General features: G+C 43.8%; 2 protein-coding genes across 7 annotated transcripts in view; one reads left to right on the top strand and one right to left on the bottom strand.

The window, feature by feature from the left end:
• Positions 1-478, bottom strand: part of B3GALNT1 (beta-1,3-N-acetylgalactosaminyltransferase 1 (Globoside blood group)) — a 131,745-nt gene extending 131,267 nt beyond the window's left edge. The window contains exon 1 of one of the 3 annotated variants that reach the window (XM_075004730.1): positions 449-478. The gene's annotated coding sequence lies outside the window, so the exon portion shown is untranslated. Of the gene's footprint in view, positions 1-55; positions 75-448 lie in introns of those variants that run through there. The other 2 variants (XM_075004731.1, XM_075004735.1) reach the window with 2 other exon arrangements.
• Positions 479-564: 86 nt separating this feature from the next.
• ARL14 (ARF like GTPase 14) lies at positions 565-11,118 on the top strand. Of its 4 annotated transcripts, none has more exons than XM_075004194.1 (3): positions 565-673; positions 4,715-4,825; positions 9,766-11,118. In XM_075004194.1, exon 3 carries the CDS (start codon positions 9,850-9,852, stop codon positions 10,435-10,437), a length of 588 nt encoding a protein of 195 aa, XP_074860295.1. In that variant the 5' UTR covers positions 565-673; positions 4,715-4,825; positions 9,766-9,849; the 3' UTR covers positions 10,438-11,118. The 4 variants fall into 4 exon arrangements, with proteins under 4 accessions (XP_074860295.1, XP_074860297.1, XP_074860296.1 ...); XM_075004196.1 differs by having other exon boundaries at positions 9,720-11,118; XM_075004195.1 differs by having other exon boundaries at positions 567-659.
• The last annotated feature ends 1,847 nt before the right edge of the window (positions 11,119-12,965 follow it).

The following is a 12,965-nucleotide window of genomic DNA, read 5'->3' as shown; positions in this document are numbered from 1 at the left end:
GGCCGAGGCAGCGCAGCCAGCCGGCAGCACCTCCTCCTCTGCCACCCACACCCACCTCTGGCAGCTCCAGGCGGCGCACCCTGTACGTGGCAACTTGAAACCCCGTTGCCGGGCTCCCCACCACTCCCCTGGCACCCGCAGCTCCCAACCCTCTGCGCCCTCCCGCCAGCTGCGTGGCAAGCTGCGGCCAGCCCCTGCGCAGCAGGAGTTCGGAAAGACAGCACGGGCGAAGCTTCAGCAGACGCTACTGAGCATGCTCACTAACCGCTGCGGACAGGAGGAAGAGCGAATAACGGTTTCGCTGCCATGCACAGTGGATCGTGACGCAACCCTCCCCAGTGCTCGCCAGGCCCAAGCCGCAAGGGGGTGCATCCCGGCTAAGCCTGCCAGCGAGCCGGCCTTTATGCCTTGCTTAAGAACTTGGTCGCCCAGCTATCGCACCCCGTACCTCCTGGCCGCTCGTCTGCTTCAACCCCGCGCATGGGCAATGGGTAACCGCCCCCAATTTCCGGGAGGTAGGCCCCAGGCCCCCTCCCTTCCGCCAGAGGGCCCGCCCACTGGGGGGGCTCTTTCTCACCACGGCCGGGGCAGCCCTAGAGCTCCCACGCCTGAGGGCTCCCTGGTTAGCCTGCTTGGTAGCTTGGTCGCCATATAGGCAGGTAGGCGAAATACGGTGAGTGCTTCCCAGCCTAAATAACTCCACTGACCTCATTCCCAGCCCCCAGGTGCGACTTAATAGGAGGGGTCGGCCCCATTGACTTCAAATTGGCTGCTCCGGTTAGTAAGCACGTCTCCTGCGAGCTGTAAGTGTGGCACGGCTTGGCCCCAAAGTCGGAGCAGTTGAGTCTTGCTACAATGGGTTGCTGTTTGGAAGAAAAACGTTGGAGCACATTTACCAAAATTCTGCATCTCAGTGCTACAAGGTAGTGGAGAGGTCTGAATAAACTGCCAGATCCATTCATTTGAGTCACTTGGATCTATTTTGCAAGTCTCCTGTTTCTGTCCCTGCAGTACCACAGGTATCACCACATTTCTGAATGTCGACACCCTTGAATTCTGTGGAAATTTGTCTCAGAGCCAGACTTTGTATTTTGGACCCATATGTATCTAAAAGGGCAATAATAAGAGTGTTGTTATTTTTTTAAACTTGTTTATACATTACAGTGATTAAAGAGACCTAAAAGGCTTTCAGTAGCCTAGCAGTTATGGGCTAGATTCACAAAAGAACCTGAATGCTTAAATCAGGCCCCACTAGTATTCACAAACCCTTTAGGCATCTGTTTACACCTCTGAACATACATACTGCAGCATCACTCTAGGTGTGTGGATGCCTAGTAGTAGTAGGCATCCTTCAGTCTGCATAGACTATGGATCGCGCCCTTTATAGTTTCAATTGAGGACTTCATTTACAGCATCTATTGTGACTATGAAGATCCACACGAGAGTGACAGTCCTTGCTGCATCTCTTGCAGATGTGGTGGGTGTCTGGCAAGTCCTTAGTGTGCTTTCTGTGCGCTCGCTTCTCCTCTGCTAGCTGTCTGATCTTCATCTCGCCCTTCTGAAGTCTCATGTGTAACCCCTGCCTCCATTTGCTGCGGTCGTCTGCTAGTCCTTCCCAGTTGTCCAGCTCAATGTCTACCTCTCTGAGGTCTCTCTTGCAGACATCTTTGTAGCGCAACTGGGGGCTTCCGGGAGGTCTTTTGCCAGAGGCTAGCTCACCATACACAATGTCTTTTGGAATCCTTCCATCATTCATCCTGTGGACGTGGCCAAGCCAGCGGAGCTGACGCTGCCTGAGGAGGGTGTGCATGGTTGGGATTCCAGCTTGCTCGAGGACGGCGGTGTTGGTCACTCTGTCCTTCCATGATATTCCAAGGATGCGCCTGAGGCAGCGCAAGTGGAAGACGTTCAGCCTCTTTTCCTGGCGGGCATATAGGGTCCAAGTCTCGCTGCCATAAAGGAGGGTGCTGAGGATGCAGGCTCTGTAGACTTGCATTTTGGTGTGAGTGTACAGCTTGTTGTTATTCCACACTCTCTTGCTGAGTCTGGACAGAGTTGTGGCTGCTTTTCCAATCCTCCTATTTAGCTCAGTGTCCAACAACAGGGTGTCAGTGATGGTGGACCCGAGGTAAACGAACTCGTGGACGACCTCTAACGTATAGTTGTCAATGTTGATTGATGGGGATTCAGCAACATCCTGACCGAGTACGTTTGTCTTCTTTAGGCTGATGGTAAGCCCAAAGTCCTTGCACGCTTTGGAGAACTGATCCAGCAGTTTTTGAATCTGGTCTTCTGCATGAGACACTACAGCAGCATCGTCTGCGAACAGCATGTCTCTGATGAGGACTTCTCGCACCTTAGACTTAGCTTTCAGCCTTGCAAGGTTAAACAGTTTCCCATCAGATCTTGTGTGCAGCAAGATGCCCTCTGTTGGAGATCCAAAGGCATGCTTCAGGAGGAGTGTGAAGAAGATCCCAAACAATGTCGGAGCAAGCACGCATCCTTGTTTGACGCTGCTCCTGATTCTGAAAGCATCCGATAATGCACCGTCATATTGGATGGTTCCTCTCATGTCTTCGTGGAACGACTGGATCATCTTGAGTAACCGTGGATGCCTAAACTCCAGTGTAATGCACAAATTAGGGGAAGATAGGCCACCTAATCTGGCTGTGGAGCCCAATATGGCAAGCAGCCTCACTGCCAGTTTACAGAATTGGGCCCCACATACAGGCTCATCCAAACAGCTGTGATGGGGAGGATACCCATAACTTTTAGCGCAGGGGTTAGGGCACTCACCGTTAAAGAGTTATTGAAGTGGGGAAGACATCCTGAATCACCCCCAGGGTGGCTTCCATGCTCTGACTACCAGGCTGTAGAGTCATTCTTTTTTATCAGCCCACTGATTCTGAAGCTGGGTGTAGAACGCTTGGCATTACCATGCCTAAGTTCCTGTCTCACTGTCCCTTAGTGAATCCTGCTCTGCTTACTAGGTGTTTTCTAGGAAAGCTGCTTCACTTTAAATTCATTGCTAATCTAGAAAGGCTCATTAGGTTTTGAAGTGGGATGACAGTGGTTGGGAAAAAGTGCAATTTCTTTCCATCATTATTTTGTCTGCCTGTTGACAGGTGTTTGGCATAGGGATGATAACAAAAGGAGCTTGTAATAATGAGTGTATGTAAAATTATGTCTAGAGAAACAGATACCCTGAGTGGACTTATAATTGAAATAAATTATGAGGAAAAACAAGGACTTTCTTTCGTCTAATAGGATCAGAGAATCAAAGGTCTTTTTTTATTTAAAAGCAGTAAGGCACCACAAAACTGCAGAATTGTAAATGGAAACATAGACCTAATCCTATAAGTTGTTGATACCTGAAAGTTACTGGGAACCCTAAATATCTACAGCATGCTTCAGAACTGAGAGTGCCAGCACATTGCAAGATCAGGCTCAGAGTTATCTATAAAGGGTGTTGTCCATGCTTTGGAATTTTCTATGTAAATAGTAATTATCCTTAAGCTAAGGAGGTGGTATGTGGATTGCTAGTCAACATGTAGTATTTTATGGCTGGGATTTGGGTTTACATTTGAGAGCATCAATGTTTCACATGCTGCGCTTGAGAAATTTTGGTCACCTTGGCCTGGATCTGAACCAGATTTAGAAAACAGGCTCCTTCCAGTTTTGAGATTGCAGTTGAGTCCTAATTCCCCTAATAATGAAAACCTGAACATTTGTAAAGGAAAACTAGAGATTATGTATTGTATATTACTCAGGTGGATGTGACAGATACCAACAACTAATAATACTTCTCAGTGTTCAGCGTAGTTCAAATTATTGCTACATTTAAAGGAGCACCAGGGAAGATCACTGAAGTCACTCAGATTTATGCCAGGCTTGATTCCTATGTAGCTCCATGGAAAATTCTGAAAAATTATAAACGTCATATAATTTAGAAACAAGTAGTCTTGATTTCTCTACTTTCCCTCTCCCCACCTTGTTCCATTTCCTCGCATATTGGTTCAAAACCAAAAATCTTCATTGGCTGTAACATTACAACTTTTTGCTGTGGGGTGTGAGTATATAGAAGTAAAAAAGAAAATTATGATTCCTGGCAAAGTTACATCGTACCATGGGCTGTATCACAAAGTATTCTGGCTGGACTGGGGAGGCAGAACACTTTTATAAACAGTTAGACACAAGCATAACAAATTTGCTGCTAGCGACTATAACTTCTTCAGCAACTAATTCTAATGTCACAATTAAAGATGGAATCTTCAGGTAATAAATAAGCAGAAAGAACAAATTCAGAACTAAAGATAGGTTTCTTAAGGCTATTACAGTTCCAATTGGTCTACATAACCTGATAAATATTAAAAACCAGTTTAAGTGAAATGGTATAGAAAAGAGATGACACACAGCCATACTGATTTTAAAGGCCAGTGCAGTTAGTGCCCAAAAATCCCCTGTAAAGGACTTTTCTTGTAATAACTATTAATAATAGCATGAATATGACACGTTATGGTGCTTCTTTTGTGTTGGCAAGCACCCACAGCTCTTATTAACATTAATGAAAGTTGTGAGTGCTGAGTACTGTAAAAAATCAAGACATATACATTCAATGTGCCATGCCAACATTAACTAGTTAATCATTGTATTTCTTGTATTTATAACCCTCATTATCTGTGATTATTACTCATTGTGTTATATCTTCTTATAGGCGGCGGCACAACTCACATAAGAAGGGTTTGCATGATCAGAGCAAAGACTTTGTCATCTTGTACTTTTGTACTGATCAGAAATCCATGCAACACTCCCACCCTCCCCGGAAGTAAGTAAGAATTATCTATGTTTCACAGAAAGGGAAATTGAGGATGAGTGGATAAATTATTTTCCCATGGCAATACAGTGATTCAGTGGTAGAGTTGGGATTTGCACTCCAGAACTGGTGATTTGGCTGAGCTGTAGGCAGCTGTAGGCAGCTGATTGGCTGAGCTGTAGGCAGAGGGAGGAGCTATCAGGGAGGCCGAGCACTTAAACCCTGCTAGTAAGCGACCAGGGAGCTTTGCGACCGGGTGCTGGCAAACAGGGTGTGTGCTAACAGGAGGGAGTTTGGAGAGGGGAGTTTAGAGGGGGAGCTTGGAGGGAGCCAGTGACTTCTGTTGCCCTTAAACTAAATCCTTTATAACAACCTCTATCTGAAACATTTAATTAACCCTCATATATAACTAGAGTAGGAAATGGAGGCAGAAGCCCAGCAGCAGAGTGGGGGCTATCCTGTTTATTGTGTCGAGTGCAGTATGTATGACTACCTACCCTGTGGGCGGGTGGCGTATGTGTGCGCTCGATGCAAGGAGCTCCTGGCCCTCAGAGACCGAGTGCGTGCTTTGGAGGCCAGGGTGGCTGAACTGGAGGAGCTAAGGAAGGCAGAGGTGTTTGTGGATGAGACTTTCCGGGACATAGTAGGGCTGTCCCACCTCCAATCTGACAGTCCTGAGGCTGTTACGGAGGATGAAAGGCTCAGGGAAGGAGAGCAGTCAAGGGGAGCAGAGGGAAACCATCCCGTAGTTGGGACCCTCCTTCCAGAGGGTGATGTTGTATCCTCTCGTGCCGAGGATACTTCTCCGGGGGAGGGAGCGCCAGCTGTTAGGAAGAAGCAGGTTTTAGTAGTGGGGGATTCGATCATTAGAAATATAGATAGTTGGGTTTGTGATGACCGGGAGAACCGTATGGTGACTTGCCTGCCTGGTGCGAAGGTTGCGGATCTCTCGAGGCATCTAGACAGACTTATGGGCAGTGCTGGGGAGGAGCCGGTCGTCGTGGTACATGTTGGTACCAATGACATAGGGAAGGGTAGAAGAGATGTTCTGGAGGCCAAATTTAGGTTACTAGGAAAGAGACTGAAATCCAGAACATCTTTGGTGGCATTCTCTGAAATGCTTCCAGTTCCACGCGCAGGGCCAGATAGACAGGCAGAACTTCAGAGTCTCAATGCGTGGATGAGACGATGGTGTAGGGAAGAGGGGTTTAGATTTATTAGGAACTGGGGACACTTTTGGGGTAGGGGGAGCCTATACAGGAAGGATGGGCTCCACCTAAATCAAGGTGGATCCAGACTGCTGGCATTAAACATTAAAAAGGACATAGAGCAGTTTTTAAACTAAGAGGTGGGGGAAAGCCGATTGGTGCGGGGGAGCACCTGGATCGGACGGAGACTTCTCTTACACGAGGCTCCATAGACAGGGATTCCCTAGAAGTTAGTCAGATAGGGAACGTGGGAAATAATATATGGGCAAGATCAGATGTAAAACAATCGTGCATAAAAAAATCCACCGTGTCTGTGAAAGGCGGACATATAAATAGTGGTAGTTTTCTAACATGCTTTTACACTAATGCTAGGAGTCTGTCTAATAAGATGGGTGAACTGGAGTACCTCATATCAAAGGAGGAAGTTGACATAATAGGCATCTCAGAAACATGGTGGAATGAGGACAATCAGTGGGACACTATCATACCGGGATATAAATTATATCGGAAAGACAGAACAGGTCGTGCGGGTGGCGGAGTGGTACTATATGTGAAGGATAATATAGAATCAAATGAAGTAAAAATCCTAAAGGAATCAAAATGTTCCATAGAATCATTATGGATAACAATTCATTTCTCTAATATGAATATGGCATTAGGAATATATTACCGACCACCTAACCAGGACAGTGATAGTGATGCTGAAATGTTAAGGGAGATTAGAGAGGCTATCAAAATAAAAAACACAGTAATAATAGGAGATTTCAATTATCCCCATATTGATTGGGTGCATGTCACCTCAGGACGGGATTCAGAGATTAAATTTCTTGATGCCTTAAATGACTGCTTCTTGGAGCAGCTAGTACAGGAACCCACAAGGGGAGAGTCGGTTCTCGATCTAGTCTTAACTGGAACGCAGGATCTGGTCCAAGAGGTAACTGTTACTGGACCGCTTGGAAATAGTGACCACAATATAATAACTTTTAATATTCCTGTGTTGGGAAGAACACCGCAGCGGTCAAACACTCTGGCATTTAATTTCAAAAAGGGGAATTACACTAAAATGAGGAAGCTAGTTAAACAGAAACTAAAAGGTAGAGTAATTAAACTAAAATCCCTGGAAGCTGCATGGAAACTGTTTAAAGACACCATACTAGAGGCCCAACTTAAATGTATACCCCAAATAAAAAAACACAGTAAGAGACCTAACAAAGAACCACCATGGCTAAACAGCCATGTTAAAAAGGCAGTGAGAGAGAAAAGGGCAGCTTTTAAAAAGTGGAAGTCAAATCCTAGTGAGGAAAATAGAAAGGAACATAAACACTCCCAAATTAACTGTCATAATGTAGTAAGAAAAGCCAAAAAAGAGTTTGAGGAACAGCTAGCCAAAAATTCAAAAAACAATAGTAAAATGTTTTTTAAATACATTAGAAGCAGGAAGCCTGCTAAAAAAGCAGTGGGGCCCTTGGATGATAAAGATATAAAAGGAGCGATCAAGGAAGACAGTGCCATTGCGGAGCGATTAAATGATTTCTTTGCTTCAGTCTTCACGGCTGAAGATGTTACAGAGGTTCCTAAATCTGAGCCAGCCTTTTTAGGCGACAAATCTGAGGAACTCACTCAGATTGAAGTGACATTAGAGGAGGTTTTGGAATTAATTGATAAGCTGAATAGTAACAAGTCTCCAGGACCAGATGGCATTCACCCAAGGGTTCTGAAAGAACTCAAATGTGAAATTGCGGAGTTATTAACAGTGGTTTGTAACCTATCCTTTAAATCCACTTTGGTACCAAATGACTGGAAGACGGCCAATATAACACCAATATTTAAAAAAGGCTCTAGAGGAGATCCTGGCAATTATAGACCGATAAGTTTAACATCAGTACCAGGTAAATTAGTAGAAACACTAGTAAAGAGTAAAATTGCAAGGCACATAGAAGAGCACGAATTGTTGGGCAAAAGTCAGCATGGTTTCTGCAGAGGGAAGTCGTGTCTGTCTAATCTATTAGAATTCTTTGAAGGGGTTAATAAACATGCGGACAAGGGGCACCCAGTGGACATAATATACCTAGATTTCCAGAAAGCCTTTGACACGGTCCCACACCAAAGGCTTTTATGTAAATTAGGTGGTCATGGGATAGGAGGAAAGGTCCTTTCATGGATCGGAAATTGGTTAAAAGACAGAAAACAAAGGGTTGGAATAAATGGTAAATTTTCACAATGGAGGGGGGTAACTAGTGGTGTTCCCCAGGGCTCAGTCCTGGGACCGATCCTGTTCAACTTGTTCATCAATGATCTAGAAAATGAGGTAAGCAGTGAGGTGGCAAAGTTTGCAGATGACACCAAGTTGTTCAGGACAGTCAAAAGCAAAAGGGATTGTGAAGAACTACAAGGAGATCTCAGCAAACTGAGTGATTGGGCAGCAAAATGGCAAATGAAATTTAATGTGGGTAAGTGTAAGGTAATGCATGTTGGAAAAAATAACCCAAATTACACGTACTACATGATGGGGTCAAATTTAGCTACGACAGATCAGGAAAGGGATCTTGGAGTTATAGTGGATAGTTCTCTGAAGACATCCACGCAGTGTGCAGCGGCAGTTAGTAAGGCAAATAGGATGTTAGGAATTATTAAAAAAGGGATCGATAACAAGACAAAAGATATCATACTTCCCCTATATAAAACTATGGTACGCCCACATCTCGAGTACTGCGTGCAGATGTGGTCTCCTCACCTCAAAAAAGATATATTGGCATTAGAAAAGGTTCAGAAAAGGGCGACTAAGATGATTAGGGGCTTGGAAAGGGTCCCATATGGGGAGAGGCTAGAGAGACTGGGACTTTTCAGTTTGGAAAAGAGGCGATTGAGGGGCGATATGATAGAGGTATATAAAATCATGAATGGTGTGGAGAAAGTGAATATAGAAAAATTATTTACCTTTTCCCATAATACAAGAACTAGGGGACACCAAATGAAATTGATGGGTAGTAGGTTCAAAACTAATAAAAGGAAATTTTTCTTCACACAGCGCACAGTCAACCTGTGGAACTCCTTGCCCGAGGAGGCTGTGAAGGCCAGGACTCTATTAGGGTTTAAAAAAGAGCTTGATAAATTTTTGCAGGTCAGGTCCATAAATGGCTATTAGCCAGGGATAAAGTATGGTGCCCTAGCCTTCATAACAAGGGCAGGAGATGGATGGCAGGAGATAAATCACTTGTCTTCTGTTCTCCTTCTCTGGGGCACCTGGCATTGGCCACCGTCGGCAGATGGGATGCTGGGCTTGATGGACCTTTGGTCTGACCCAGTATGGCCATTCTTATGTTCTTATGTTCTTATGTTCTTATTTCCGAGGCCATGCCCTGTGTTATAAATCCACTGCCTAGTCAGTGTGTACAGCACTGTTATATGTATTTATATCCTTTATACTATACTATACCATACTATGCTATACTATACTATAAGGGGCCATAAACTATAAGTAGGATTTTTATGTAAGCATTGTATGGCATTGTGTTCAGCGTGCTCAGAAATACTACAATCTTGGAGCTTCGTGACTTGGTATTATATTCTTATGTCTGCTCCACCCAAAGGCTAGGCAGTGAACATTACACCTTCATAAAATACTGTTTGCCTATTATCAAGCTGATAAGGATTCTGTATAAGTACACGAAGGCTTATTTTGTCTTCATATCACACAGCCACTTCCTCTTTGTCTTTTCTGTTTACTTCATTTCATGGAGAAAGAAGGGCTGTCTAACAAAAGTCACCTTGACAGAAGATAGCAGAAAAGAGCCTCTTTAAGACATAATACAGATAATTACAGCAAGAATGGGTCTGCTGAATTCCAAACACTCCAAAATCAGACAAGCTCAGATATTAATGCTGGGACTTGATTCTGCTGGGAAGTCTACACTATTGTACAAGTTAAAGTTTAATGATTCTTTCCTAACACTCCCAACAATTGGTTTTAACGTGGAGATGATTGAAACGGGGCAAAATGCTGCTGTAACAGTCTGGGATGTTGGAGGTCAACAGAAAATGAGGACATTTTGGTGTAATTACTTTGAAAATACAGATGGTCTCATGTACGTTGTGGACAGCACTGATAAGCAACGTTTGGAAGATTCAAAGAAAGAATTTGAGCGCATCTTAAAGAATGAATTGGTAAAGAATGTGCCTGTGGTTTTGCTAGCTAACAAGCAGGATGTTCCTGGTGCTTTGAATGCTGAAGAAATAACCAGGAATTTCAACATGAAGAAACATTGCAGTGACAGAAATTGGTATGTACAGCCTTGTTGTGCCATCACTGGGGAAGGTCTAGCAGAAGCATTCCAGAGAATAACAACATTTGCAAACAACTACAAAATATCCAGAGAAGAAGCGTTTACAATTTTCAAGCAAGATGAAAAGTTGTAAAGGTCTTCATTATCCCAACCTGAGAAAAGCTAAAATGGAGGATTGATTGTGGGAATTAATCTGCATATTGAAGATCTGATTCTGCAAGACTTAAAGACTCCCGAGTTTAGCAAATGTAGTTACAGCAAGCTAGATTACTTGTGTTGTTACGTTTGCATACTCTTTCAGAGGTACTCTTTCATGGCATTTTAATTAAATTACATATTTGTAGCTAAAGTCTAGATGTTTAGCAGTGTTAAACTGCATGATGTAATAGTAAAAAACTAATTTAAAATGTTTAAATGTTCTGCAGTAATTTTATTTATATTTGTTTAATTACACAAAAAGTAAAAGAGCTGAGAAATGGGTCATTGAGCAAGCTAAGGAAAAGTAAAAGATATTTCATATTATATAACGTACTGTATATGCAAGTACTTTGTGAATATGTTTATATATAACTTAAGTTAAATTGCACAAGAAAATAATTTTGATAGCTAATTTATATTTAACTGTTATACCATTTTGTTACTACTTTAAAGATAAAGGTTTTCTACTTTCAGTTATTACGCGAGAGAAGGTGCACACTTAGAACAGAAGCATTAACCTTACTGCTTTCTCTAGAACCTGTCCTGTTCACACTGATTTCAGTAATAGTAACAGAGAGGAAGCCGTGCTAGTCTATATGCTATCAAACAAAAAGCAGTCAAGTAGCACTTTAAAGACTAGCAAAATAGTTTAGTAGGTGAGCTTTCGTGGTCTGAAGAAGTGGGTCTGTCCCACGAAAGCTCACCTAGTAAACTATTTTGCTAGTCTTTAAAGTGCTACTTGACTGCTTTTTGTTTTGATTTCAGTAAGAACAGGATCAGACCTGGATACCCATAGAATCATAAGATCAAACTTTCATTCTGTCTTTTATTGGTTTTGTGTGTGTTTTACATCACTTTCAATCATGAGAAGGATGGGTGTTTTCTGGAAATCGCCAGTACTGGTGTTTTGTTTTGGTTTTTTTTCCCCCTAAATTACCTTTCATTTCCAGAATTGCCAATTCCAGAGGCAAAACATGAGGAAGGGGTATGTAGGTCACAGCCATCTCCTCCCCTCAGATTTTGTCCTGGGTGTATCTGCTAACTGATTCTCAAGGCACAGGATAGGGGTTGGGGTCTGCTTGACTACACCGCAGCTTCTCCCCTCCTCACACAGATCTGGTCTTGGCAAAACTGCTGTAGAGCTTCCCCTGGGTGGGCAAGGTACTGGGCTCCCTTGTTATACTGCACAGTGGACAGCACTTGTATGTATTCTCAGCCATCTGCATAACACCTCTTTGCTACCCACCTGCCCTGCAAACCATTGCCTACTGCCTCTTGCCCAGTACACAGCTGGCTCTAGCCCTCAGTGCACAGGGTCTGTCGACCATTTCTTTTGCACGGCTGGATCCTGACCCCTCCCTCCTGCATGCAGCTGATCTGTCTCTAGCCCTCAGTGCCTGCTATCTTTTTCCCTCCCCTGCATATGGCTGGCTCTAGCAGTCAGTGCCCAGCATTTGTCCCCCTCATTCCCTGCACATTGGGCTCTTTCCCCATCCCTCCTGCACACAGCTGACTCTAAGCTTATGCTACCAGCCCCAACAGCTCCTGCTGCCACTTTTTCTCATAATACAGCTGCTGCAGGGCTTTCCATGTTGCACAACAGCCACTCCCTGCCTGCCTATTACAGGTGAGGCAGCTCTCTCTTTTCACTTGTCTCCCCCAGGCACTGGCTGCCTTAGCTGGCCAGAACTCTCCTTGACATAAGTTGCAGCAATTTGCAACCTTACAGTCCCAGTTGGCTGTAAAACTCACTAGTCGCTTTCCTCTAGAACAGTCTCCATCTGCTATTACATAGCATCATATAACATGACCTCAAAAGTAGCCCTAGAAGTCAAAAATCCATTGTCTCTTAGTAACCTGCACTGAACCCTACTCCATGTCACCAGAACGTTTACATTGTGCCCCTCCAGCCCCTGCAACAAACTAACACCATCCAGAGCTGTGTGTGGCCTCTAGTCAGTCCTTTCAGATTTTTCACCTTCTGCTTTGGCCATTTGAAGTTGTTTAATACCAATGCATAAAACTGTTAATCCTGAGGACAGAGTTAAAGAATTGAGCAAAGATGTTTCCCATGTGGGTGGTGGGAAGTTATTTTGAATAATTTGCTGTGAAATTCTTGGTCATGTTACAAAAGGACCACATAGTTGACCACATGGAAGTTCCATGTCACGCTGCAACAATGGAAAAAGAAAGTAAGGACAGATAGCAGCAATGTGACCACAGCAAACCATAGCTCATAATTACTGATATGCTTGCATGACGGAACGAAAATGAGAAATGCAAGGGAAAGATAATACAAGATTGCATGGAGGCCTTTTGCAATACAAACATCCTATCCCCCTAGGAAAATCAGAATCCCAGAATGCAAAAATTCCTACATGAGCATGTATAAAGTTGGGGTTGTGTGCCACAAGCTAGTACACCTTCTCTTCATCTTTGAGTTAAAAAAGCAGCAGTTGATCA

This window comes from Carettochelys insculpta, chromosome 10 (assembly GCF_033958435.1).
Source record: "Carettochelys insculpta isolate YL-2023 chromosome 10, ASM3395843v1, whole genome shotgun sequence".
Lineage (NCBI taxonomy): Eukaryota > Metazoa > Chordata > Testudines > Carettochelyidae > Carettochelys > Carettochelys insculpta.
The sequence above is the reverse complement of the archived record's forward strand: the minus strand, read 5'-3'. Positions and strand labels throughout refer to the sequence as shown.

Coding starts and splice junctions, on each gene's coding strand:
- ARL14 (XM_075004194.1), top strand. CDS start 9,850: ATGGGTCTGCTGAATTCCAAACACTCCAAAATCAGACAAGCTCAGATA.